The sequence below is a fragment of the Botryllus schlosseri genome, chromosome 14 (assembly GCF_051294905.1).
Source record: "Botryllus schlosseri isolate E-star chromosome 14, Bs_hap1, whole genome shotgun sequence".
Lineage (NCBI taxonomy): Eukaryota > Metazoa > Chordata > Ascidiacea > Stolidobranchia > Styelidae > Botryllus > Botryllus schlosseri.
Window position 1 is genome coordinate 10,709,645 of NC_137249.1, and position 27,994 is coordinate 10,737,638.

A 27,994-nucleotide genomic window follows, 5' to 3' on the forward strand; every position below is an offset into this window, starting at 1 on the left:
CGTCGCGCTTCGCGCGCAGTGCGTACGGAGTAACCTGTATGATATCACTATAGTATCGGTGAATATAATTTAGGTAGCGGGCTGGCATGGTTCCGTTCACACCGCATTGTCACCCAATGCCATGTCGAAAATTTCATCACAGTATATAATATTTATGGCTCATCAAAACGTTTTTTTTTATTATTCATGGTGTTTGTCGACTACTATGGTCATTTATACCAGGTCGATATTATTAATTTTTTATTCTATACCTGCCGACTTATAGCACGGCCCACTTCTAGGCTTTTTGTAAGATACCGCTTACGCGGATGAGGAGATGAGTAGGAGCCTAGATAAACCACCATCACTTAGGTATAGGAATTCTGAAGTCAACCTCGGTCGGATTTGAACCCGCAACCCATTGGTGTTACAGCCGCGGATTATACCACTGCGCAATCTCGCCACTTCATCGTAACGTCTGAAAGTGATGTTACGCAATCTGGCATTTACTTATCATATCGTATTCTAGCATGTCCATGGCGTGCCCTAATCTGGAAAAGTGAACTCTTACTTTTTTTTAGTTTTAGAGCTGTTTTAGCATACCAACCTTCGAAACTTTCTGGACTAAAGACACGAAATGAATGCTCCGCTTTTAGAAGTAGTATTTATATTTCACTAACAATTCATAGTATCATATACTTTGAGTACTAATTAATATCAGTTCTTTTTTTGGATAACATAGAGGTTGAAGTATAAAAGCAAGTGTGGCAATGCCTTTAATTTTCGGGAATAAAACTACACATATGGCATTTTTACGATCCACCATATTTTTTAATAATGTTTATTTATCGCGCAAAGTGTTTACACCGTATCCTATACAACTTCTCCGTATTGCTCTTCGTCTAAACTACAGGCCTAATAACGTGGGGAGGGTGCCATACCATGATATTTTCTAAGACGTGATGTTCGGTTAAAAAGAGGAATAGTATCGCATTTCCATATCAATACTATCGTTTTCATCCCATGATGCGGACGAATGCTTATGTTTTCGAAAATTGGATATCTCCTGGTATGCAATCTATGCATCAATAAGAATGAAGCTCTGCACCTTTCGCATAGCTCAATTTGCACCTTTTGATAACACTGGTCAACACATTTTTTCAAGCAGACAAAGTAAGAGTGGTTTTGGGGCTATTGAAGGGCACTGATTCCGAATATGACCTTGGTTTTTTCAAATTGACTCTTGTTGTGGAGATAACCCATGGAGCTATTTTGACCGAAATCTCCCATTTTCGCGATAATGACTAGATATAAAATCGGCTCAGTCGTACTATAAAGTTTAGAAAATCAATCTACTTGTTATTTTTACACACAGAAGACTCTTTTAGATCATAATACAGCAACAGGACTATATTTAGGGGTAATAGATTTATCATAGTTACAGATTTTCACGGATATCATGTACCTAAATAAACTCCAGTCATGTACATAAGTATTTACCTTGATACTCAAATAACGTGGCATTAATTCAATCAGTTTTACGTCAACCAGCTCTTGTAAAGTTGAAATAATCAGTTGGAATATAATATTATTGATATATTTTAAATCACAATTGTTTTTTTGCCTGTTAGCTATTTAGTGCAGTTTCTTGAAAGCTTGCGGCAATGGTCTGACATAATATGTTCAATTGTTCATCTCATCTGCCCTGATATCTCTCTTTTGTTGTTCTGATGTCTTGGTAGAACCTCTCTCCTTGCTAATCAACAAGATGATCAGGAAATATATCAAGATTTCTGAACAGGAAGTGAAGTTTTATGCTCATGTTTGTGCTCAAGTGTTCGATATGCAGATACGAATTTTCGGACCAACTGTTTGTGGTTGGGTGCTTTATGATAATATAAGAAGTTATATTTACTACATCTTAGGAGAAATTACATGCAGTGAACTCCTTCTTAATGTAAAATTGGAATCTTTCATCGGTATTCAAATATACCAGATACCACATTCAAGCTTCTCGTTTGATAGGGTTACTAGGTATACCCACTTTGTTGACTCAGCGAAAAATTATCAATTTACCAGTCGAAAGAAAGGAGACGCATATGAGTATTGTAGTTAAGCCTTCCAAGGATAAATTTTTATAGTTTTATACTCATCTTTAATCTTGGTAGAATGACCCATTGATACAGCAGAATACGTATTTCCGTTGTGCAAAAGTAGGCTTTTAGGCTTCAAAAACTGCTTTTTTGACAAACAAATATTTCGCATCATGTCATTTTAATATTGATAGAACGACTTAGAATGACATGAGGATTCTTTATAGTCAACTACTTATTTATACGCAGTATAACATTGAAAAAAACTAAGATTTTCTTCGTACCAAGTGAAATATTTAGGGTCAAAAACAGTAATTTTGGACTTTTTTAGTGGTGTAAATATCTCCTGACAAAGAGCCAAACTGACAAAACTAATGTGATATTCGTAATCAGCAACCTTAAAAACCCCAGAAACGGCTCTCAGATGTTCTGCCTAAAAATTTTTTTTTCATTTTGTTGACTATGACCATGTTAACGAATTACGATCGTTTTACAACTACTTACTTACTTACTTACTTGAGTAGATTTAAAGTCAGTCAATTCTACTTCTACTTCAAGTAGTTTTAGGTTGCTTATGAAAGAAGTACTTGTACTTTTACTTGAGTAGATTTTTTCTTTGCTACTTCTACTTCTACTTGAGTAGCTTTCTTGACTACTTTGACCACCTCTGGGTATTTCCCTCCGAGCAAGCATAAGCGTGGCGACGGGTGTTGGGTATCTATCCGTAGGTTAGTTTTTAGTTATCTATAAATGCACTGAGCGTGATGCACGTGTTCTGATAAATCTGGGGACATGTTGGTTTATGTGTTCCTGCAGACGTTTTGACGTTCTTCTCACGTAGCCACAATCACAGTGGCACTTATATTCGTACAATCGTACACCACAATACTTTGTTGAAGTGCAGGGAGAACGTCTTTGCGTGTTGAAGGGAGCAGTTGTGTTGTTGTAATTGTGGCTACGTGGGAAGAACGTCAAAACGTTTGCAGGAACGCATAAACCAACATGTCCCAGATTTATCAGAACACGTGCATCACGCTCAGTAAAAAGCTCACCCTTAACTCATCCGCGTAAGATTGATGCTGATCGATCAAAGGCCATGAATTCTGCCATCGGCAAACATCTGTTAGATCTGTCCGATTTGTGCGAATAATTATCGAGACGACCGATTTCGAATCGTTGGGCGGGGCCGTTTACAATTCCGTTTGTGTGCCTTGGAGTCAACTTTTATCAAAATACACCAACCAAAACTCTGTCAACAAAAGGAGTTCGTGTACCACCTAAAATAGTACATTGAACGCTCTCTCATTCGAAATTTCATGCTGGTGACGTCATATTTTGTGATGCGATTGTTGATATATAATGTTATTTCCAATTCTCTACTAGTTGCTGGCGATTACCCCTGACGAGTGTCAGACGAAAATATTCGGGTTCATTTCAATATGAAAAATATACTGTAATCTGAATATATTGCTAACTCCGTGCTAGGTGTGAATATCAAAAGTGAACGATGCCAGACATAATTGTGCGACACTTCGGTCCGTACCTACAGAGTTGTGTGAATCAGACTAGACCAAGGTTTGTTTACGTGCTAACAGAACGACGAGCAATATTAATCAGCGATATGCTGATGCATTGGATATGGCTCACCGATCTGGTGCTAGCTACAATGTTTTGTTATTGTTTCCCGTCACTCTGCAGTTTGCAGTGGGATGATCGGTTTGCTTTAGCGCTTTTAGGTAAGTGGCAAGAGTGGTTTTCGGTTGATGTCATAGATGTCATAGATGTCATAGATGTCATAGTGTACACGAAATCCTAATACTACGGCAGAGTGGCGTTGACATATGCCAATGAACTGATTGCCTTGGCGAATCCCGTTAATCAGGTATGGACCAATACATCTGGGCGCTTCTTCGATATACGCCCCAGATCGAAACAGTGCTCCCCATGACACCAACAAATGTTTCACATGAACACAATAAAATTTATAAACGTCAAAATTGTTTTTTGTCTTTGTTGTGGAAGGGGGATATTATGGTTGGAGGAGAGGGGGATATTAGGACTGGGGAGGGTGGATTTTAGGGTTGAGTAGAGGGGGATATTAGAGTTGGAGAGGGGGGATATTAGGGTTAGGAGATGGGTTTAGAGTTAGGGTTAGAGCTGTGTTAGGGTTAGGAAATGGGGATATTAGGGTTGGAGGATGGGGGGATATTAGGGCTGGGGAGGGGGGATGTTAGGGGATGGGTTTAGAGTTAGGGTTAGAGCTGTGTTAGGGTTAGGAAATGGGGATATTAGGGTTGGGGAGGGGGGATATTAGGGTTAGGGGATGGGTTTAGAGTTATGGTTAGAGCTGTGTTAGGGTTAGGAAATGGGGATATTAGGGTTGGAGGATAGGGGGATATTAGGGCTGGGGAGGGGGGATGTTAGGGGATGGGCTTAGAGTTAGGGTTAGAGCTGTGTTAGGGTTAGGAAATGGGGATATTAGGGTTGGAGGATAGGGGGATATTAGGGCTGGGGAGGGGGGATGTTAGGGGATGGGTTTAGAGTTAGGATTAGAGCTGGGTTAGCGTTAGAGCTGTGTTAGGGTTAGGAAATAGGGATATTAGGGTTGGGGAGGGGGGATATTAGGGTTAGGGGATGGGTTTAGAGTTATGGTTAGAGCTGGGTTGGGGCTAGAGCTGTGTTAGGGTAAGGGTAACCCAAGAATAGGTTTGGAGTGCGGGACACGATATTCCACACTCTCCCGACCATAATATCCCCAACCCTAATCTTGGGATACCCTAACACCAACTTTGACCCTAACCCACATCCAACCCTAATATCCGTCTCTCCACAGGCAAAAAACAATTTATTTTGACGTTTATAAAATTTGATCGTGTTCATGGGAAACACTTGCTGGTTACATGTGAAACACTGTTTCGATCTGGGGCGTATATCGAAGAAGCGCCTAAATCTGTTCAATCCACGTATAAGGTATAATTTCAATTGTTCATGTCATGGAGTTTTCTTTATAATATTCTAACATATTTCCAAATGAAGATATCGTTAGACAGATTCAATGTTATCATCGGTTACCATATCACTGCACTATTTTAAAATCAGTCCAAGTATGTAGTATAGCCTATGCAAACATCAGCTGTTTTCTTGCGTCTTGCCCCTGCCGTTTTTCGATAACTTCCTAATAGTTGACAAGCAATACTAATGATAATATATAGCCTGACTCGCAAATAGTTTCTATTCGATATGAATTTTTGAGGAAGCTACTAGGCTACTACACACGAAGAAATATAATTGGGGATGTAGTCAGAATGGGAGTTTTTACAACTAACATACTTTGTTGAGTAATTAGTTAGTGAGCCAAATTTGTTGAAGAGGGCTTGTTTAATTATAATCACAATAAAGTCTTGTCTTGTTCGAAATAAGGACAGTGTATGTTCAAAATAAGATCAGTAATGTTCACAATAATGTCAGTTTCTATGTTCACATTTAAGGTCTGTCCATGGTTGAGAGTTAATGTCATTATGGTTAGGGATAAGGATAGGATAATAAGGATAATAACCCCTAAGCTACACCCTAACGACCTAATGGTACTATCCCCCAACCATAATGATACGAACTGACACCCTAATGAGCCCAATCCACACCCTAATGACCCTCACCGCAACCCTAACCTTAACGACCCTCGCCCCAACCCTAGTGACACTGTAACCCTTAACTGTGGTCTGACCTCATTGTGAACATACTGGTCTTATTTTGAACAGACTGTCCTTGTTGTGAACATGACTGTCCTTGCACACTGAAACCTTGTGGGAATATTACTTGAAGCAACATACACCAAATGTCAACCATCTGGATTGCTGCACCAATACACCGAGCACATGAAACAATATGGATTTGTAACATCAATAGAAAAATTTGATGGTGATTTGATTGAAAGTTTGGACAAAAAGCACTTGTAATCTCTGGGTGACTCATCATAATTGTATTGTAAACCACACACGGTGGTCAATTGTAAGTAATGTCAGCGATTGTGAACTGTGGTTATACCAGTTGTAGATTACCGGACCACGACCTGACCTTTCGATCTCGCCTTCCGTGACACGCCACTTCATTTTTTCGCTTGCTTTTTATAATATATTCTTTTACTTTTCATTCAGTGTGAATGCCTCCTCTTCTAGGCCTAGGTGGGTGTTTAGTTTCAAAGACTACTCAAGTCGTTTCGACACCTTATCGATTCATTGTATCGCAATTGTGTTGTGTATTAAACTGATAAATATTGAAAATGAACCGACCGAACAGCTTGAGCAGGTCTAAGTACTTAGTCATTGCTTATACTTCGGTTACAAGTAAAAGATGCGAAGTTCAAGATTTGATTAATCTACTTCGAGTAGAACTAGAAGACTTCTTGATTGTTATTGTTTATAAGTAGACCATGGTTTCTATTAATTCCATTCACTTGATTTTTTGCATGAACTGAATCTTGGATAGCAGCATAAAATAGAATAGTGGTCTACTTTGAATTACCTGCCATGTTTTGTCAAAGAAGCAATGCTTTATGATTTTACTCTACTATCATCCAATCTAAACCCCCTTCTCAACAAAGTGCAAGCCAGAAACTGTCAATACTGACCGTTGGGAACTACATCCTAGAAGCTTATTTAAAATGCTCCTACATGTAGTTCTCAACCTATACCTTTGTTCCAACAGTGTTTGTTGTACTTTGAGGTCTGTAATTTTCATGTGATGTAGAGGTTTACCAGGGTTGTAACCAAGTCACAAGGCTCCGAGTCACAAGTCAATCTCAAGTTTTATAGTTTTGACTCGAGTCAAGTCGAGTCATTTTCAATTCACCATCGAGTCAAGTCCGAGTCCAAGTCACCGAGCAGAGGTTCGAGTCCGAGTCATGGTATTATGAGTCGAGTCCAAGTCATTATGTTGACTTCCCAGTTTACAGTTAAAGGCTTGTTAAATCCACTTTTTATGACTCTGTTCGGTGATATCAAATGGTTCGCATTTATAATTTACTAATTTTCGTCATTTTTAGCAGTTCCTGGACGTGTTTTCAAGTACCAGTACCAAGAGACGAAATCCCAATAGTGTGATTACTGAACTATTCCTCGAAATTACAATGAAACGTCCGTCTTGGCCGTTTGAGTCTCAAGTCATATGACTTGGTTCGAGTCATGCACAATGACTCGAGTCCAAGTCGAGTCAATACACAAATTGACTCGAGTCGAGTCATTTCCGTATTTTGAGAAAATGACTCGAGTCAAGTCGAGTCATCTGAAAAACGTGACTCGAGGCGGACTCGAGTCGAGTCATGACTCGAGTCATTTACAACCTTGAGGTTTACTGATAAGTTGGTATGATTTCATGATAAATTGAATGACTGGTTGTGCCGTTAAATACTTGTAATTGGAATGTAACGGACATAAAAGTCAAGGTTATGTACTGACAGTATTTGATTAGTTTCGATGTACGCTGAAAATATCGTTCTTACTTGAGTAATGCTAATCACTAATGCGGCTCAACATTGCTAGAATATGCCTGGACCTATTTGAACTAATTCCTCCAATAACAAGGGCGATAATTTTTTACCTTGAAGGGAAAATTTTGCGCAAAAAAATGAATTTTGTGACATTTTCTGACATCAAAAAATATTAATTTTGCCCTCAAGTAGTTAAATTAGGCATTGTTGCACATAATGTTAGAACTGTCCTAGTACTTTTCTACATTACTGGTTGGATCTGACTGTCCTTCGATTAGCTTCCATGCAAGAATAGAGAAAGACCGTTCAACAGCAGTAGTGCGCTGCCAGCGTTGAAGTTCAGTGTAGGCCTATACTGCTGGAGTGCTATTAACACACCATTTGCTTCATACCAAGAATGTCGTCTACTTCACACTTTTTGGACCACAACCGAAATCTGAGTTTTGTTAACATCGCAATCCACCCATACGTTGAGAACCAGTGTGCTACAAGAGCCAATGTCCACCACGCAGTCAAGTTTCTGGTTCAGATTTGAGATATCGACGTGAGCTTGTAAAAAGATCGGACCCACTAAATATTTCACTCACTTCTAGGTGTGCTCATCATCACACCATGCTGACTTATTTGTTTCTTTCAATGGGTTATGATTCACAATTGGTAGACACTGGGCCATGTACCACAGTAGGCCTATAAAGTAAGCAAAAAGGTGTAAAATGTCGAATGATAAGGTCACCGACAGTGCGACCTCTGCGACACCAACGAAATGAAGTTTGCAAAAAAATTTGACTTACGCTACAATTTTGACGTTTTTCATATGTCTAAAAATAATCACCCTAGTAATAACCAATCATGTCTGTGACAGCATAGCCACCGATTATGACTTTAAAAGTGGAACGCGCATGGAATTGCTCATCCTCAAGCTACTCCGGTCAAAGCAGCCGCAAGAACAGTGCTCCTGCCGTAGCCCTCAAGCGCTACCTGGATTTAACTTTGCGGGGGACCCGGCAGAATTTGGCCGATGTGGCAGCCAAGGGTAAGTTGATATCAGCAAGGATATTGTTTCGTTGATCCTTGTAAACTTCTGTGTGAGGCAAGCTGCCACTTGTTGTATTACCAAAACAGATCTTTGTGCCATTATCCAATGTAACTCGATACTGCTTAGTGCAATATTTTGTAAACATAGTCTTCTTAGAACCGTTGTTCACACGAGATAAGATGGTTGCCCAAAGCACTTATTTGGACCATTCTTCGTTGGTCTCTTGTGTGTGCTGAGGGTGGTATGTTGCCTGCGGTGATTAGCAAAAGTAGGATTCACGACAAGGGTAAGGATAATTCTTCAGAAGGCCGTTCCACCTAGAACCTATGCGTTCTTTGCAGGCCAGAAGAATAAAGCTACGTTGAACCGTTCGACCAGTCACCACAAGGCGGAGGGGGAAGAATATGAGGCATGGCACACGCATTCAGCATTTATGAGTGAAGATACAAAGTTGCCCAATTGGGTTAACGAGATGAACTCGAAAACTATCAACCATAGAGGGGAAGCCAATATCTTTGCTGAGAATTTCTTGTCATATCATAAGGTTTGTTTGTATTTTTATGTGTGTCTAGGCAATTTTAACGTTAGTTACCGTCCCAAATATGTCAGGTCGAGCAATCGCAATCGTCTCCGCTGACGCGGCGTCGGCCCTTGTCCGGTGTCTCGACCAAGAGCGCACCGGTCGTAATAAATGGGGCAATGTACAACAGGCCGACTAAGACTCACTCATATCTGCAGGTATGCATTTCGTGTACTTTCTAGTAAGAGAACTGATTTGGAATCAATGCCATTTTTATTTTGATGGAAGCAATATCCAAGTACATTTGATTCAAACATATTGAGAATATGTATATGTTCTGTTCAATTGCTATGGTCATTGTGTTGTACATTGTGTGTCTTGAGGGAATCGAAGTAATGAAACGGACGATTATTATTGTTGTTATTTAACTTTATAGTCCATTTTATGTAGTTCTCAAACACTTCTAATTACAGTAATGACATACAATTGAATAGCATATTCATATTGAAATAAACCCGAATATTTTCGGCCGACACTCGTCAGCGGTAATCGTCAGCAACTAGTAGAGAATTGGGAAGAACATTGTATATCAACAATCGTATCACAAAATATGACGTCTCCAGCATGAAATTTCAAACGAGAGAGCGTTCAATGTACTATTTTCAGGTGGTACACGAACTCGTTTTGTTGACACAGTTTGGGTTGGTTTATTTTGATAAAAGTCGACTCCAAGGCACACAAATGGAAGTGTGAACGGCCCCTCCCAACGACGCAAAATCTGTCATCTCGATAATTATTCGCGCAAATCGGATCATCTCTCGTTTGAAATTTCATGCTGGTGACGTCATATTTTGTGATACGATTGTTGATATACAATATTCTTTCCAATTCTTTACTAGTTGCTGACGATTACCCCTGACGAGTGTCACCCGAAAATATTCGGGTTTATTTCAATATGAATATACTAATCAATTGTATATTGAAGTTGTGTACCTCCAAGAAGCTCTTCAAGTAATGTCATAGCGAATTCTAACACATATCGGTAGTAAATTCTTCATACCATACGTTAGCTTTAGCACTACAGTCACCAGCATATCCCACATGTTCTTCATATCTGAATAATGATATTTTCAAACAAAAAATAATTTCTGGCAAAGCGTTCTATGCGTAGTGTGGGAAGAAGTGAAAGATTTTCCAATATAGGATTAATGGGATTGTCATGACTGTCTGCAGTAATCAAATACAAATTTTCTAGGCTAGTCGAAGGCCAGCATCGGCAGTTCAAGACCGCATGACCCGAGCGGCATATTTAAGAAAAGACCATCAACACAAGGCACGGACCGGTAACCCGTCTGACTCCACGAAAGATGAATTACAAAGTATGTGATTTGTTGAATGCTGTGCATAGCTCGAATTCATAATATGAGTTGATTGATTCAAGGTTGGTCAAATTCGTGCTGCTGTTTCATTGCATTTTAAATATTATAATATGTTCTGAAAGTTCGTGCAATCATCTGAATGCTGTATAGCTTCCTTGATCGGGCCCAGTTTTTCATACAGCTATTATTGGTTTACTCATTTTTGGTTTGTTGCCGATGATCTGTTTAAATAAGGGCGTTATTGTTTGAGTCTCTAGTATCTCCCCGAAAAGCCATTATCTTGTCATGAGGTTTTACGGATATAATAGCTTCAGAGTGAGAACATTATTCCTATCAACATTCATGCTGGGCTGGCATGGGCACTTTAGTTGCTGTGAAAACTATTACTGTCCTGTATTTGTATAAAACCCCGACTGGGGCCTTTGTTTGGCTATCCGCTCGGGTAACGTGAGCTTACATTCCGTGTAGTAAGTCATTTTGACGGTAATCTGACACTCCAGTTGCCTGGTCTGTTATTGTGTCGTCGTCGGCGCTTGCGGCAGGTGTCTCATGGCTTTTATTGCTACATGGTGCCGCTTTTCCGTTTATTTGACCTGTGCGAAAGTCTTTTTGAGTGACGTGATGTGATCACAGGTATGTTGTTTACATATTTTGAACCTTTGACCTGATGTGTTTTATAGGGATGAAAGAAGTCAAGCCCGTGCGACATGAGCTTACCAAGGAGTAAGTGATCTGCACTCATATTAATTCTTCTGATTTATATCTGGACTGAAAATGTGTGATCGTGGCTCACATAGGCGTTGTTGTGCAGAATTGTCGGAGGAATATCTTCATCTAGTTTCTGTCCTCTCTGAAAAAATAATAGACTCAGTCTCAGCTGTTAAAAATCTAGGCGAGTCTTCCGCAAAGTCCAGATTAAAAGCAAAATGTGACAAAATTCTTTTGACTTATTTAAATTCCCTGCATTATCTTGCAAAGTTCCTCTGCGCCCCCACGCGCGTTCCGAGCTCAATATACAAAATAGAGACCACGTTATGCACTGAGCAACCGTGTTTTGGAATCGAGTTTGTGCGAGCTACCGCCACCAGAAACAACAACTTAGGCGTTGTAAATCTTGTTGAAATGTAATCTGTGTCATTGTTTTTAAATTGTAGGAAATAATTTCCTTTCTGTCGGTCCTAATACTTCAGGATGGACTGTTTTTAAAGGAGATCGGTATTAGGTGGGTAGATCACAGTAGTTTTGGTATTTGGATTTCTGAATCCTGTCATCACTGGAATTTACACATCCACGGCATGCCGGTGTTGATCTCATTTCGCGTGCAATCGTCCACACACACAACATCATATTTCACAAACGGCTCGTCAATGATTTTGGTAATAAATATTGACGCTTGATTCACAGAACCAATTATTAGTGTATACGTACTGTGGTGATTTTTTTGCACAAAAGATGTCTGTTGCATGAAAATTTGTCATTGCCTGGAACGATAATTGTCGGTCATAGTCATAGATTGATGCCGTGTTATCGGTCTGCGAACGTATAGCCACGCAACAACTGCGCCATTGAGTGTGTGGGTAAACGTTAGGGGGTTAGGCTTGGTAGCATAGGCGTCGAAACATTATTTGGTGTGTAGGCAACTGGGTATGCCGTTGTTCTTGTTCGCAAGATTCGCAGATGTAAACATTCGATGTGGTGTTTCAATAATCAGACTACATTCATTAATATATAACCATGTGGTCGAATTAAGTCGTGAAATGGCGCGATTATCCAAGCATTCTGACAAGCAATATGACCTTATCAATAATAGGAATCCTATTTCTACCAAGTATCCAAGGGTTTGAACTTTGACATTCGGTATTGGGGTACCAGTCCGTCCAGGGTCCGGCGGTTGTCAATTTTACTTTAATATAGAAGGTACCGTTCTAACGAGGTCTATAAATTCAAAATTTGGGACAAATGATTCTGTATTTACGTAGTCAAGAGCCGTGTCAGTAACGAGTTAGTCAACACCCTAACAAGTGACATTGCGCGACTGTTCCGGAGTACGTTTGTATCAAGCAGACAAGAATTAACACAAAACAGATGATTATGATTAGTGGTTACACGTACTATGCCAGAAAGCGCACATCTAATCAGAAATTCCTACCGTATGCAAGCACAATGAGTTCTCTGATATCGAGGCCATTACTTCGTGATAATAACGGTGTTTGGGCTGCATTTACGGATTAGCGCTCGCCAAGCCATATTCGAGTAACGATTAGTCGTAAAAAAGACTTCCAATTCCCAGACAGACTCAATAACGCACTGTCCAATTTTGCACACCGATTAAGAACGGCACGATAATTGCTCACGAATCACTCTGCGGGTATGTACATTGTACACGGTACAATGCACATAGAAATGCGGCGCTGATGGGGAGATGGTGTTTCTCACCGCGTCAGGGTTGAAATGGACGTCTCAATCAAGGTGCTAATTAGTGATTTTACAATGTAGCCTACATCAATCAGGTCGATAATTTGCTGTGCTCAGATAAAGCATTAGTGCTGTGTCCGAAATACATGGCGATCAGTTTTTCTAAACCACAAGGTTGTGCTGACGACGAAATTGTGAGTATACTGCAGTGCACACCCGGAATAATTACAGGTTCGGCGCCGATGCTTGGTAGCGTTATGGTCATGGTTAGTTTTAGGCAGATGTGATCAAGTAGTCATCGTTGATGCTAATTAAAGGTAGAAGTAACCTCATAAATTTATACTCAAGTACAAGTAGAAGTAGTGATTTCCAAGTAAGCAGAACGTATTTAGTATTTTAGGCCTAGCCTTGTCTTGGAAACCAATTTGAAATGTAAGATTGTAAGTAGTCTAAATCGTAATCACTCGACGCCAAACCTATTCAAGTACTCGGGAGACGCAGAAGTGTTTAGTTACTGACCACCTCTGGTCTTAGGGTTGGGAAGTCACATGCCCAAGTGTCGTTATTCATTCCGTCTCTTGCTCAAATGCGGGGCAGCCCATTATATCGCGACGTAAATACGTGAACGACTAACATTTTGACAGTCTTATGCCGATTCCTTGCCACGCAAACGAAACGGCCCATTCCTTCATCATCGGCGCACGCTACAACTGTAATAACTTTATGGATTCACGGTCGTTTTCACGTCTTGGCCTGTATGTACCGAGGAGCAACCCACTCGGAACTTTCCTCAAAGCGTACAAAGGCGACGAAACCACGTACGACAACGTCAAGGAACGGGGTATGTTTGATTGTATTCGATATTTCTGAGAAAAAATTCGTGTTGTATTGCTGGATTCACCATCGAAAGCTGTGTTTTATACGTTCGGTTTCTATCTGTCGGTGTGTGTTGGACTGATGGTATATCTGAATACAAAGTCAACTAGGCAGCGTTGCTATTATACTCGGTACGCTATTAGCGAAGGGTGTGTGTAGTAGGGGTGTTCACTGTACAACGATGACTTTTTTACTCAAATAGTCGTGGCTACTTGATAAAATTGTCAAATTACCTAATTAAAGCCTGCACACCAATTTTGGTTCAATTCCAACAGGTAGCTACATTGCTACAGGATAAGAAAGTTTTTTTTTGATTGTATAAAAATAAATAAGAAAAAATTCAAACTTTTCTGTTCACCCCATGAAATTGCTAGGTTCTCCATAGAGACGATATTCAGTGTTCAACTAATTAGGCTCAATTCCAACCAGTGGAAGCGGAGTTATGGCCACCCTAAATACTATTTTATTCGACAACAATAATTCCAATTTCGATTGTTCGGAATTGAGCCAAATTTGATGAGCATCGTTTTTATAGACAGCCTGACAATTTGGTGGGGTGAACATAAAATTTTAAAAGTTTTCTCCTTTATTTTTATACAATCAATAAAAACTTCTTCACCTGTAGCAATGCGACTACTGATTGAGATTGAACCAAATTTGGTGTGCAAGCTTTAATTAGGTAATCTAACAATCTTATCAGGTAGCCAGTACCATTTACGAAAATAAGTCATATTTTTGAACACCCCTAGGCGAGGTGTATTGTATTCACACCCACAGGGCCGAAAACCGAACCGAACTCAGAGATATATCGCAGTCATAATGCTACGCGCCTACTTGCATGCATCATTTGGATTACAACGTTGTAATCGAATAATAAAACCGCGGAATAAGTCAGAGACCGATTCCGGTTTCGTGTGCCACATCCTGTATCAGGGGTGATACACGGGGGTAAATTCACACTCTTCCTGCAAGAGTGTGCAGAACTTGGAGTGTTAGTTAGGCTTACCATATTTTGGAAATCTAAAAAGAGGACACTTTTTCGGAAATTTGAGACTTGCAAAACCGGAGAAGAATTCTCAAAAACCGGTGAATTTTTCCCACTTTGTGATCGGTTGACTAAAAAAAAAAAAAAAAGGTCATCTTTCCGCTCAGAGCTAAAATCACCGCCGAAGCGTCACTTCTGTGCTAATTTTACGGCATATCACTCGCAATTTGCTCTAAATCTGACCTAAATTTTCAAAAAAGAGGACAAAATCTCAAAGAAGACAAAGGGGCGTCTTCCGAGGACACTTTCAAAAAAGTCAAAAAAGAGGACAAAACCTCTTAAAAGACGACGTATGGTAACCCTAGTGTTAGTGGAAAATGAAAGGTTTGAAATCTATTCCTGTAAGTGATTTCAAAAAAGTTGGGAGGCCGGACTAAATCGGGGTTGGGGGTGATTTCGCAATTGTAAGATGTATCAAGGCGACAAACACAAAATGAGTAATGAAACTGCAAACGGGTACAATTCTCGAAAATATATTCAGTTACTGGTAGTAGAGATGTACGGGTCATGGTTTTTCGGTATCCGGATCCAATCCTGTTCGATAAAATGGAATACGGATCGAATCCGGACCCTGTTTTGTGTCAAATGTCACATTCTGATCCCAAAATATCCTTCACAAGCTCAAGGTTGAGCATCTATTTCGGTGGTTCTCAACCTTTTTGTATTCGCGGACCCCTTTTAGGCCGTCACGGACGCCGCGGACCCCCCAAAGTTCTAGTTCAAATTTAGCTCAATTATCGTGCAATCGTCATCTGTCGTGTGCAAATGATATCCGTAGGCCAGTGATAACCAGCAACAAAATGACTTTTCATAAAAACAACATCATACTCTACATGTGGAAATTGGATGGACTTTGGTTATTTCAAAGTTAATTTTTATCAAGCAGCTCATCTTGGGTGTCTGACTTCAAAGTCTACTCCAATTCGTTTCGACACCTTCCTACCTTTTCCTTTTCATTGTATCGCAGTTTTTTTGCGGCGTTTTGAAATGATGAAAATGTTAATCAACTGATACTGAAACTGACTGAAGTTATCATGGAAAATGGTTATGTATATCACGGGAGAAAATGGATTTTGAGAAAAGCTTGCCGGATTCCTGTCCGGTTAGAATCCAATGTCCTTATCCTATACATCGCTAACTGGTAGCCGTAATACAAGGCCTATTTCACGCGGTCATTATGACAGTTTCACTCGTAAACGTGACGGAAACTCATCACAAAACTACTTTATACTTTTCAAAATCGAAAGTAATCGTACCCAGATTAATTGTTTTTCCTGAAAAGCTTTGGTTAGAAGTGGTCTAAAATATACCCACTTCAGGAAGTCAAGCAAGTCGGCAAATCCTAGTTGATCACTCCGAAAATGTGAAAGAACTTGGTTACTGATCCCTTTGGTTATCAATAGAGGGATTTTTTTTTACATGTCATATTTTTTTTAAATTGTTCACAATGTTTTTATTTTTTTTTGCAACCTGCATTTCGTTTGTATAGTAGATATTTGCACTGTCGGTGAACTTATCATTTGACATTTTACGGCTTGTAGCCTACTTAAGACCCCTACCGTTGTTGACATGGTGTTATGTTCAACGTACTGAAATATCCTATACTGAAGCATGACTGCGTGGCCAGCTGGCCACTGGCCATTTGGTTCTTATATCGAGAAGCGCATGATGAAAAATTGTGATGTAGACAACATTGTCAGAATGAAGCAACACAGTGTGTCACCAGCAGTGCACGCACAACTTCAGTTTTACCAGCCAACAACTGCTGCTATTGAACGTTCTTTCTCCATTCTTGACAAGCTATTTAGTAAGGACAGACACTTTCTACCCGAGAATATAGGATAGTATCCTTCGTTGTACTACAACAAATGTTATTTATTTCTACCATAATGCGTGATGTGACTACTGGAATTCTTCATAGGTCCAGCTTTCGTTAAAATGAAATTTTTTCATGTGAAGTATTCAAGTCAAAAACGTTTTTTCAGGCCAAACTACTTCATAAGAACAAACAGTTCCGACCAGAAATCAAGATAAGTAGTACAATTCTACATTATATGGGAAAACAACTAATTTGCATACATGATGTCAAAATTTGGTTAAAATTACGTCTTTTGATTTTAGGGTCAAAATCTCCATTTTTTTAGGTAAAAAAAATCGCCCTAGTTATCACTCATGCAATCATCTGCCTTGCGTCAGACAGAGCATCCGTCCGATGGCGACAATAAATTCCCCTCTTGAACCGCAGTTTCCTTCCTTTAGAGCACCACGAGAAAACGAGCGTAAGAACAGGCGGCAGCGTCAAAAGGCGAAAAGGCCACGTTCAACCGTTGGGCGATCGTAACGGGCGAGCCATGCACAGGCGGCCTAATCATCAAGGCCTGCCGACTCCTCACATAAGGAAGGTGTTCAAAGAAGCGTGGCTGGCGGAATCGGAAGAAAACAGAATTCGAGAGCCTTCAGCGCAACCCAGGGGCAACAGCCCCGTACCCCCGCATCCGTCGCCAAAACCCCGTCCTCCGTCGTACAACGTGAGATCGCCTTATTCGAATTCGGCGCAAGGTTATCGCAACAGGCACGCGAATCCGTCGCCCGCATTTGCTAGCAATGAGAGGTTAAAGAAGGATATTGTAGCGGTCGAGTCCGAGATGTCGCGCGGGGTTTTAGAAGTGGAATGATTCTATAATTTACAAGTCCTCAATTAACAAATTCTTTTCGATGCGTTCCGCGACATATGTATGTTCCTTACTTTTTGCTACCTTCAAAGATATTACTTGTTCATCGCTCAAGTGAAGCACTGTGAAGCCATCGTGGGAAGCACGTTACACGTTTTGTATAATTCCCGTACGTAACCCTAGTGAGATATTGCTGTTCGTTCTGTGTCGGATGTGGGATGCATGGGGTGTTTGCAAGATTTGATGTTAATACAACGGGTATTGGCACGAAGTTCGCGTTGCCGTTTTCAGATGGCTAATGGGATATATAGTACTATATAGTGGTATATAATACAGTCGGCAGGCCGGATTGAAGTACTTGGCGGGCCGGATTCCTAAATCGATACGTGTATTTATCCACTTACACAAGGAATGAATCGTATATAATATAAATTTTTGAAATGAAAGCATAGATGCCCAAAACATTATTTAATGAATTTATTAACGTGATATACGTCAATAGCTGTTGAAGTCAATGAGATCTGTGCTCGATCAAAGTTGTCGACAAGTTCTTTGAACTCTGGTTGCAGGTCGGACGTCAGAAACCCTTGGTAAAGATTGCGTGTGAGCATCAGTTAGATTGGTCGAAAATGTCAGCTCGCAAATGTATGTAGACCCGAACAGAACAAGTAGTTTCATCGTCTGCACCTTTCGCCTGCAGCGGGCCACAGACCGTAAACTCTGCGGGCCGTATGTTGCCCGTCCTTGAATTAAAGTCACAAGAAATCCCTATTTCCATGTAAGTTCAAATCCTTCCTTGCTGCCATTGACACGTTACGCATTATAGGCCTATGGTATGTGTTTCAAATTGTTACGTGATACGTTTCCTAATCCATAGAGCGTAGCGTATTGGTGAGCGTCGGCGCCATCCAAGCAGGCGGCCCGGGAACGATTCCCCCCGTCGGAGGTTATTCTGGCTTATCGTCGCTGTTCTTACGGCTACAAAAATAGACCCGATGAAGAAAAAAAAGAGCTTCTAAAAATGACCGACGAAGAAAGAATAACATCGAAAAGGACTGTACCATCGGGCACTAGGTCGAGGTGGAAGCCAGTTCAAGAGATCGTAACTGGTTGGTCGTTCAATCTGTGTATTGACTCGACTTGGACTCGAGTCATTGCGCATGACTTGTGATTCAGACGGCGAAGACCGACATTTCATTGTAATTTCGAAGCCAACCAAGCCCCGAACTACTGCTATATCCGGCTAAGGAAATTTGCGTGATCCCCATGCGCTGATGCATTGTGGGTACTCGGTTAATCGATTTAGTACAGGGGCTTATGGAAAAGCGGTCAGTGTTTGAATATATTTGATTCGTGTTGGTTCTGTAGTATTGTATGTGTATAGAGCTTTGAATGACTAATTATTCTAACATCCAGGATTTGTTTCAGCCCAATATCTCGTGTCAGTATATTGATATTCTGTGTAATTCGACATGTCGAAGATAGTACGTTTATCAGGTGGTAGTGGTAGCCTTTGCTGTGCCTATATGGGTGTAGTAAAAGGCGGTAGAAAATATCCAGTGAGTCGTATGCAAGAAGTAATAGTAACGGCAGTAGTAATGAAGAGTCGATAGTAAAGCGTCGATACCCCAGAAATGTTCACCGGTAAGTGAATAACAGAATAAGCATAGCAGCCAGACATGCCCAGATCAGTCACAGTTGTAATGAACAGGTCATGGTAAAGTGATAGCAGAACATTTCGTTGCAGCTATATGAATGAAATGACCAGACCAGACTACAAGCAGAAATCCGTGTCACCATATCTTCTATGTAATGTTCATCATCAATATCTGTAATAATCTGTAATAATGTCCATCTCACTGTTCGTATTTTGTCCATGATCGAGTACAAGCAGTTCGGCCAATAATCACTTTAGTATTCAATTCTTGCTTATTCTATGTAGGCAAGAGTAGGAATATAAGGAAAAGATTCAATTAATGGCCTATGGGTTTTCATCAGCATAGTTAAAACAGGATATCTTTTTCAGATGCTAAACAAATACTGTGGAATTTGCAAATTCCATAGTCGAGTTCATCCATATAGTCCTTATAGCTTTGTGCGAAACTGTCAATTTATTCAAAAATATTTTTCAAGGTTTACCTTTGAACTGCTTTAGCTTTAGAAGGCTGCGTCAATCTTGAATACAATAGCCTATGGAGTGAAAAGTGGCAGATGTATACTTTTATCAGACAAGTTATTTTATGTCCCTTCTGCTTTTATCATAGCTCATAACAAAGAATTGACTATTTAGTGTGATTTGCTTCATACAATGCTCCGTATAATGCAGGTTTCCTACTAATGAATCGCTAAAAGGAAGATTGTTAGAAAAAACTGGGTTCCATCAAGATCGTCAGTTATCTGCTCCGATCATTTTCCGGAAAGTGCCATTTACCATGTGGGCCAGTTGATACGTTTGAGAGAGAATGCGGTGCCAACGAGATTTCTGAACTTTCCGAAATATATGAGGTCAAAGGTACAGTAGACATTTATAAATTTACTTCTAAAGTTAAGTTTATATTAGTATACCCTTACCCTAGCCTCTGTTGATGTGAAATTCGTAAATTTCAGGCTTCCAACAAACGGCAAGCGAGACCAGCAACACTTCAAGATAAGAAACGTTATTGTAAAGCACAAACCGGTGAAGCAGTTCTCCACGACCACAGTTACTGTGCACGTACCTCTCCTCAAACGCTCATTCAACAGCAACGCCGTAGAGTGGTACAAATTAAAAAGGGGTTGCATGCTGCCAAAATGAGGACATGCCACCTGAGGAAAAAAGTGAAAACTCTGGATGAGTTCATTGCATCTCTGAAAAAAAATAATTTGATCAGCGATTTGTGTGGAAAAGTGATGTCACACAAATTCAGACGTCTACCAAGTGAGCTCTTACAGCGCATGAAGCTACAAGTTGTTGGAAGAGGAGTCAAATACTCTAAAGAACTGCAATATTTTTGCAATGACGCTGCAGTATTATTCTGCTAAGGCATACAATTTTGTGCGTCAAAATTTTCAACTCGCTCTTCCCCATCCGAGTGTGATAAGGCGCGGGTATGGAAAACTTCCCGCTGAGCCTGGCTTTACTGGTATTGCGTTTTCTGCTATCAGAGGATAAGTAGAGGCATCAACAACTCCTGTAATATGTTCCATAATGATGGATGAAATGTCGATCCGCAAACAGGTTTTTTGGGATGGAAGAAGATATCGAGAATATGTAGACATGGGTACTGACTGCGAGGACGATGATTTTCTGCCACTGGCAAAAGATGTATTAGTTTTTATGGCTGTTTGCGTCAATTCATCCTGGAAGATTCCACTTGGATACTTTTTCAATAATGGTTTGACAGGATCGGAACGAGTAAATATGGTTAAAATTTGCATGAACAAGCTTAACGAAACCGGTGCAACTGTTGCTTCATTGACATGCGACGGGCTTTCCTGCCACTCCGCTATGCTTTCCTCATTGCGGGCAAACATCGTCCAGGAACATTGAGTCTAGTTTTCCCGGTCCATATTTACCCAATCATCAAATCCAAGTAATTTTAGATACTTGTCAAATGCTCAAACTCATCAGAAACTGCCTAGCAGAATGGGTACTTTGCTGGATGGGCGTGGTCAGCAAATTTGGTCTATTAAATTGCAATTACGATCTGAATTGGTTCGTTTATTGTACCTCGTTCGCAGATATTAAGCCCTTACTTTTACTTATCCCACATTTTACTTTCAGATCACCCTCAAGTACGTCGAGGGTGACGTCAAGTCAATAACAATTAATTAATTTCTGTTTTTATTTTTTTATGTTACTTATTTTAATAGAAAAATCATTCAAAACCTTGCGTTTCTCGTGACTGAAGCTAGTGTTTCTGAAAACGAAAGTTTGGGTACGAGACAGTACAGCGTGGTATTTCATGTGATCCCAGAAATAGTTGATCGAAAGCCAGGTTGGAATGCATCGTCTTGTAGGGAAGGAAGGTAGGCAGCAACTGCGTGATCCCAGAAAAAATGTTGATCCGAAAACGCACAGGTAGGAATGCTTCATCTAGCAGGCAAGGAAAGGTGGGTGGGTGTAGATTACCTCAGATCGTTGCGTTACCTTGCTATCTTTTCATCGATGATTGATCTGATCAAATCAATAACGATAATAAACTCCGAGCGCAGATTGCTGTAACCAACATAGCGTCAATTTCAGTGAGCACTAGGCAAGTCTACCCCGATCTAAATAAGGACTCATGGATTCATCTTGTTTCTCTCATTTGATGATATAAATATATTATTTCTCTCATTTGATCACCTCTGCAGAAATCGCTAACCCATATTGCTACACATAACTCACATATCCTCAATTTCACTTTCTACGATTTATTTAGACTACTTCGACACAATGAATAAGTAGAATAACAATTAGATGGTATAAATTTGATTGTAACTGTGCCTTTGTCATGTCACATGATGCTGAATTTTCCTCCGCCAGTGGTATTCATAGCCCCCACGTAGCTGGCAGCGACAGCATTGACATCAGCGCCATTGTAGTGAGAAGATTTCGAATCGAGGCCAGGGTGATTCTGAGGCAGTCTCCGGTAATAACTTGAAGCTGGTGATCATAGCCATAGATGCTTTTACTACCTATATAGATACAGTACCTGGGAAATAAAAACAAAACTGACATTATCCATTGCAATCATTTGATATAGCTTGGTAATTATTTATACTTGAGATGTGCCTGTTTGCTGATTTTCAAGATTTGTAATAGTAAATTACAGTGTGTGCTTGCAACAACAATAATTCGAGGACGCAGTACATGAAACTGAAGCTATAATGAGTAATAAGACAACATCAGCAAGCTCCCTCCGGATTAATGGCATCATATCCAAATCAAATTGCCATACACAGTACCATGAAACTGAAGCTGTAGGTATAGAGAAGACTGCATTACCATAGCAATTTACAACGTAGCTACGTTGTAAATTGCTATGGCATTACCAAGCTCCCTTAGGATTAATGGCATCATATCCAAATCAAATTGCCATACACAGTACCTGAAACTGAAGCTGTAGGGATAGAGAAGACAACATTACCAAGCTCCCTTAGGATTAACGGTGTCATATCCAAATCAAATTATCAATGCCATGACAATTGACTTATCCCAGTAATTGTGAAAACAGCGCTCAAGGCCAGCAGGAATTTTTGAGTAGAAGCATATGTTTATTTACCTGGATACAACGATTTAAGCAATCTACATCAGGAAGATATTTGCAAATGAATACATACCGTGACACATATATAACCTTATCTTGTCCGAACCATCGAAATCGATATGTCCAGGCCAAAGAGTAATCAAAACAGTCACATCAACCAACCACTTCTGCCTTGACTACCAGCTTAACGCGCAACTATCAACTTAACCCAAAGATGGCGGCCAATCGATCACGCAATTATCGCGAGTAACGCACTCCAGTGTTTATATAGCTCAGTGAAGCCAACACACTATTGGGATTTCGTTTGTTGGTACTGGTGCTTGCAAATGCGACCAGAAACTGCTAAAAGTGAGGAAAATTGATATATTATAAATGCGAACCTTTCAATATCACCAAACAGAGTTAAAAATGTGGGTTTAGGAAGACTTTAACTGGAAACTGAGCAGTCAACACAATGACTTGGACTCGGACTCGAGTCATAATACCATGACTCGGACTCGATCCTCTGTTCGCTGACTTGGACTTGACTCGGTGGGAATTGAAAATGACTCGACTTGACTCGAGTCAAAAAGATGAAAGTGATATTGACTTGTGACTCGGAGCCTTGTGACTTGGTTATAACCCTGCTCCCCACCCCCCTATCTGTTCATTACATCGCATTTGTGTGTCTTGTATATCGAATTGTAGCCTACATTGTGCGTGTGTCTTTGGCAGATCAGGTAGGGCGAATTCCAGATCAATTGCAAGCTATTTTACCAAGCTGTTCTCTGCTCGGAAGGCAACGAACAAGACAATCATAACTTTGTACTATCCCAAATACATTTCAGTGCAGTGGTTCTCGAACTGGGGATGCGAAGCCCGCAGTCATATTAAGATTATTTTCGCGTTGCGCGCGATTTACCTCTAAGTTATTGCTTTGTGTATTATCCGACTTTGGTATTTCAGAATTCCCTCATCAACAGCCATGCCATCAAACTATTCGTTCGGATTGCTAGCATTCTGATTGCTCTTTTTAATATTTTGTGTTATCACGATAAAGGAGCGCACAATTTTTCACTGGGGAGATGAGCGCTTAAAAATGTTTGAGAACTAACTGTTTTAGTATCTTAATAGAAGAACGTGGATACGAGATTTAAAGAGAGTTAAAATATTGTGATGTTCAACATTGTTTCGAATCACGACGACAAATATATATGTTTTTAATTGACCACTGAATTTTTAATTCAGCAATAATAATGGTGGTACAGTAGGCTATATATATGCATGCACATTATTCGGTATCAGATAGGAATGATCGATACGACCTTGGAGGTCAATTCGTCTGATCACATCCGCATCAAACAGGTACAGTTGTCTCTAAACAGTCTGGCTGTAACATATAGGGTAGAGTGGGGCAACGCGCCTACGCTAAGCGGGAAACGTCATAATATCCACCAAACTAGTCGACACGGATTGAATTTCGGAATTTGAGCGCAAGATATCGTCCCCATTCTACCAATATCGTTTTGAAAGTCCAAGTAAAAATTATCATATGTAAAATTATTATTAATCAATGTCCATCAATTTGACCTTCTGCTACATGGGTGGGGCAAAACGCACCCATTGGTTTTTTACCCCGTTATACCTTACTAAATACCGCATGCCACTCTGTAAACGATGAATATTTAATCCCTATACAGGCCTATACATGCTTCTCCACCTCATCATCGCGTACCGGATCTTTTATAAACAGATTTCATCCAGAAATGCCAACTGATTATGATAAGTCATAAACAAAGTCGGAAGTTCTTGAAATGTATCTTGCTTAGTCAGAGGGATAGCCTATATTAACCAGTTGAATCGTTATTTTGATAGAAATGGGGTTCCCCGAGAAGACGTCATTGATGAACCCAAGAACGGCAACTGAATCCATATTTACTATACTTTAAAGGGTGGGGCGTTTTACCCCACGGGTGGGGTAGGCGTTCTAAGGCAATCGATATCATAATAATCTGACATATCCAATGTAGACTACTTAGACGTAGCCTACATATCTCTATCAGCTGAAGGATATTGCGCGAAAATTGGTAGGGCCCTAATACATTCTGTGAACCCAGTTCTACCCTTACAAGTCAAGGAAAGGCTGGTGTGTGCTCGCTTGTACCGAAGCGCATAGAAAAAGTATCAACAGCGCAGCGTTTCTCTGTGGCGCGGTTGCACTATAGAAATTAAACATGGAACGGCAACGACCGATTTCGCAGCTTCGTTCCGCTTCGCAGAGGCTGGAGAGGAGAATTGTTTTGCGTAAGCGACTGTAGGATTTCTGGCAATCCAAAAGCTATCTTCCCGAGCGCTGAAATTATTGAATATGGTCTTGATCGAAAGCCACTGTTGCACCGATTCCGAAAATATAAATTTAAATAATGATCAGCAACTGGTCCGCGTAGAATCTGTCCTACAAATCTGAAATATCGGCATTGTTCAGAACAATCGGCTAACCGCAACACGATGACCATAACAATGACCCGTTGCGACTCTCCGATTGTTCGAACAATGCCGATATTTCGACTTGGAGGACGGATTCTAGGTGGATCAGCGACTGATCATTATTTTAATTTATATTTTCGGAATCGGTGCCACAGTGGCTTTCGATCAAGACCATATTCAATAATTTCTGTGCTCGGGAAGATAGCTTTTGGATTGCCAGAAATCCTACAGTCGCTTACGCAAAACCACTCTCCACTCCAGCCTCGGCGAAGCGGAACGAAGCTGCAAAATCGGTCGTTGCCGTTCCATGTTTAATTTCTATAGTTGCACATTGCTATTGCCGCGATGTCAGCTGATCCCACTCTCGCCGCTCGGCCGCATCCTTGCTCTTGAGCTAGTCTCTCGTTTCGCCAGACAGCATTGTTGCGTCACAAGGCCAATCTACTGGACAATGAATAATTTGGGGCTGATTGTGGGGGTTCCAGGGCCATGAGTGGAATAAAATTTATATTTTCGCAAGCAGTATAGCGTCAGCTTTCGATTGATACCCGATTCATCAAATTTAATGCTCGGCACGCCGATCAAAAATCACCGTCAAATAGGCCTTTTGCAGGACTTCGATCACGTGACTAGATACACATAGCAACAACAAATTGGTTAGCAAGCTACTTTCTCGCGCACCTGCTTCAGTGCTAAATATCGCATAGTGTACTGTTGATTTCTGGTTGTAAACGTTTCGGAAATTTGTTGTAGAAGTCATCAGAGATTTACCTATGCTAGATGTCAATCCTGTACAAAGCACATAGAATGATATCGTCAGAATTACGCAGAAATCCGTCGTTAACGTAGGCGTATTTCGGATACAGTATATTATCGTTTTCGGGCTGTAAACGTTCGCAAGTGTCATGGAGATGCGCAAGGATTCAAATATGTTGGATGTCTTTGATTCATGAACTATGTAAACTCCTTGCGTCAAAATGATTGACATTGTAGCCGTTATTTGGTAGTCAACTATGATGTTATGACACAAAATTCGACATTGCAGGACATTGACTGCGTGATATTTATTGCAGCATTAAGTTAGGTGTGGATAGTATATTATAGTTGTATTGTAGCGGTAGTTGGTAATCATTGCAGCATTTTGATGATTGATATCGATTGCAATATATATAGGATACTGCTATTTTTAAGCCTAAGAGACAATGACTGCCAGTGCCAGTACGTTGATGTGTCATGAATTCATGCAATGTGCTACATACCATAAATATATTAAATATCCTAAGCTATTGTATGACTTCTCAGTTAAACAATTAAAAATATTTAGACCTCTACACCTATATTACAAGTTATTGATCATTCTGTCATGCTGCCAGGTGCCACTACCCGAAGGAAAATGGGCGCTTCTTCGATATACGCCCCAGATCGAAACAGTGCTTCACATGTAACTAGCAAGTGTTTTGCATGAACAAGTTCAAATTTTATAAACGTCAAAATAAATTGTTTTTTGCCTGTGGAGAGACGGATATTAGGGTTGGATGTTGGTAAGGGTCACAGTTGGGGTTAGGGTTGAGGATATCAGGGTTGGGGGTGGGTGGATATTAGGGTTGTGTTAGGGTATTCCAGGATTAGAGCTGGGGAAGGAGGCTAATAGGGTTGGAGGTGGGTTAAGGACAAAGTTGGTGTTAGGGTATCCCAAGATTAGGGTTGGGGATATTATGGTCGGGAGAGTGTGGAATATCGTGTCTCGCACTCCAAACCGATTCTTGGGTTACCCTTACCCTAACACAGTTCTAACCCTAACTCTTAACCCATCCCCTAACCCTAATATCCCCCCTCCTCAACCCTAATATCCCCCTCTTCTCCAACCCTAATATCCCCATTTCCTAACCCTAACTTTAAACCCATCCCCTAAACCTAATATCCCCCTTTCCCAACCCTAATATCCATCATTCCTTGAACCCTAATATCTCCCCGCTACAACTCTAATATCACCCTCTACTCAACCCTAAAATATTCCCTCCCCAGTCCTAATATCCCCATCTCCTCCAACCATAATATCCCCCTTCCACAACAAAGGCAAAAAAAACAATTTATTTTGACGTTTATAAATTTTATTGTGTTCATGTGAAACATTTGTTGGTGTCATGGGGAGCACTGTTTCGATCTGGGGCGTATATCGAAGTAGCGCCGGAAAATGATCATCAGCAGCAATTGAGGGTGAAACAAACTGTCCCGGGGCCTGGATTACTTGATTGATTGCCTGGATTGGATTACTTCACTCTATGGCACAGTGCAAATATCTTGAGTTTCAAGACATATGGCTATACCACATGCATACGGATTAATGATCTGATGGATTATCCCGAGAGAGCCGAACATAGGCAACTAAGAAATTGATGATGCCCTCGTCAAGAATTCAGCCTGGAGCCAATTATTATCACCACATGAAATTTGGTCATGCGGTGGAAGGCAGCGTGGTTTCATGCCAACAGAAAATGTCACCAGATGATCTGACCACTGACTAACTGTCCTGAACTTCTTTCCCGATGTTGATGTCTGCTTTGAAAATGATATTTCATTTGTGTACAGCAAGACAAGCGCTCTTCCATGGATGCTATGAATATGCCTAGACAAGTGGCTATGGAGGTAGAGGAAAATACATAGGCATAACAGTCTCGGCAGTTATTGAACTTGATAAGGTTAACATCCATTTTTCTTCAACTATTTCTTATGCTCTGGGTATCGAATGCACAAAAATTAATAAATCGATCTTCTTTGCAAGTTTATTTGTAAATTC

The 27,994-nt window shown here is 40.4% G+C and overlaps 2 protein-coding genes and 1 long non-coding RNA gene across 5 annotated transcripts in view; 2 read left to right on the forward strand and 1 right to left on the reverse strand.

Moving 5' to 3' along the window:
- LOC145455596 (5-hydroxytryptamine receptor 2B-like) overlaps positions 1–27,994 on the reverse strand; it is a 176,945-nt gene that overhangs the window by 147,839 nt on the left and 1,112 nt on the right. The gene's annotated exons all lie outside the window — the stretch shown is intronic.
- LOC145455601 (uncharacterized) lies at positions 3,757–17,771 on the forward strand. Of its 3 annotated transcripts, none has more exons than XM_080333579.1 (8): positions 3,757–3,954; positions 8,420–8,590; positions 8,935–9,137; positions 9,203–9,331; positions 10,369–10,492; positions 11,173–11,215; positions 13,552–13,748; positions 17,088–17,771. In XM_080333579.1, exons 2-8 carry the CDS (start codon positions 8,434–8,436, stop codon positions 17,501–17,503), a joined length of 1,269 nt encoding a protein of 422 aa, XP_080189705.1. In that variant the 5' UTR covers positions 3,757–3,954; positions 8,420–8,433; the 3' UTR covers positions 17,504–17,771. The 3 variants fall into 3 exon arrangements, with proteins under 3 accessions (XP_080189705.1, XP_080189706.1, XP_080189707.1); XM_080333580.1 differs by having other exon boundaries at positions 8,425–8,590; XM_080333581.1 differs by lacking the exons at positions 3,757–3,954; positions 8,420–8,590 and adding an exon at positions 8,671–8,879.
- Positions 4,565–27,978, forward strand: LOC145455605 (uncharacterized). The gene is made up of 2 exons (XR_013920375.1): positions 4,565–4,778; positions 26,900–27,978. It is a non-coding gene; the product is annotated as an uncharacterized LOC145455605 (long non-coding RNA).

Excerpts from the sequence above, each read along its gene's own strand:
- LOC145455601 (XM_080333579.1), top strand. The coding sequence starts at position 8,434 with ATGACTTTAAAAGTGGAACGCGCATGGAATTGCTCATCCTCAAGCTAC. Across the intron at positions 9,138-9,202 it reads ATTTCTTGTCATATCATAAG|GTCGAGCAATCGCAATCGTC; the intron begins GTTTGTTTGTAT and ends CAAATATGTCAG. Across the intron at positions 13,749-17,087 it reads CGACAACGTCAAGGAACGGG|AGCACCACGAGAAAACGAGC; the intron begins GTATGTTTGATT and ends TCCTTCCTTTAG.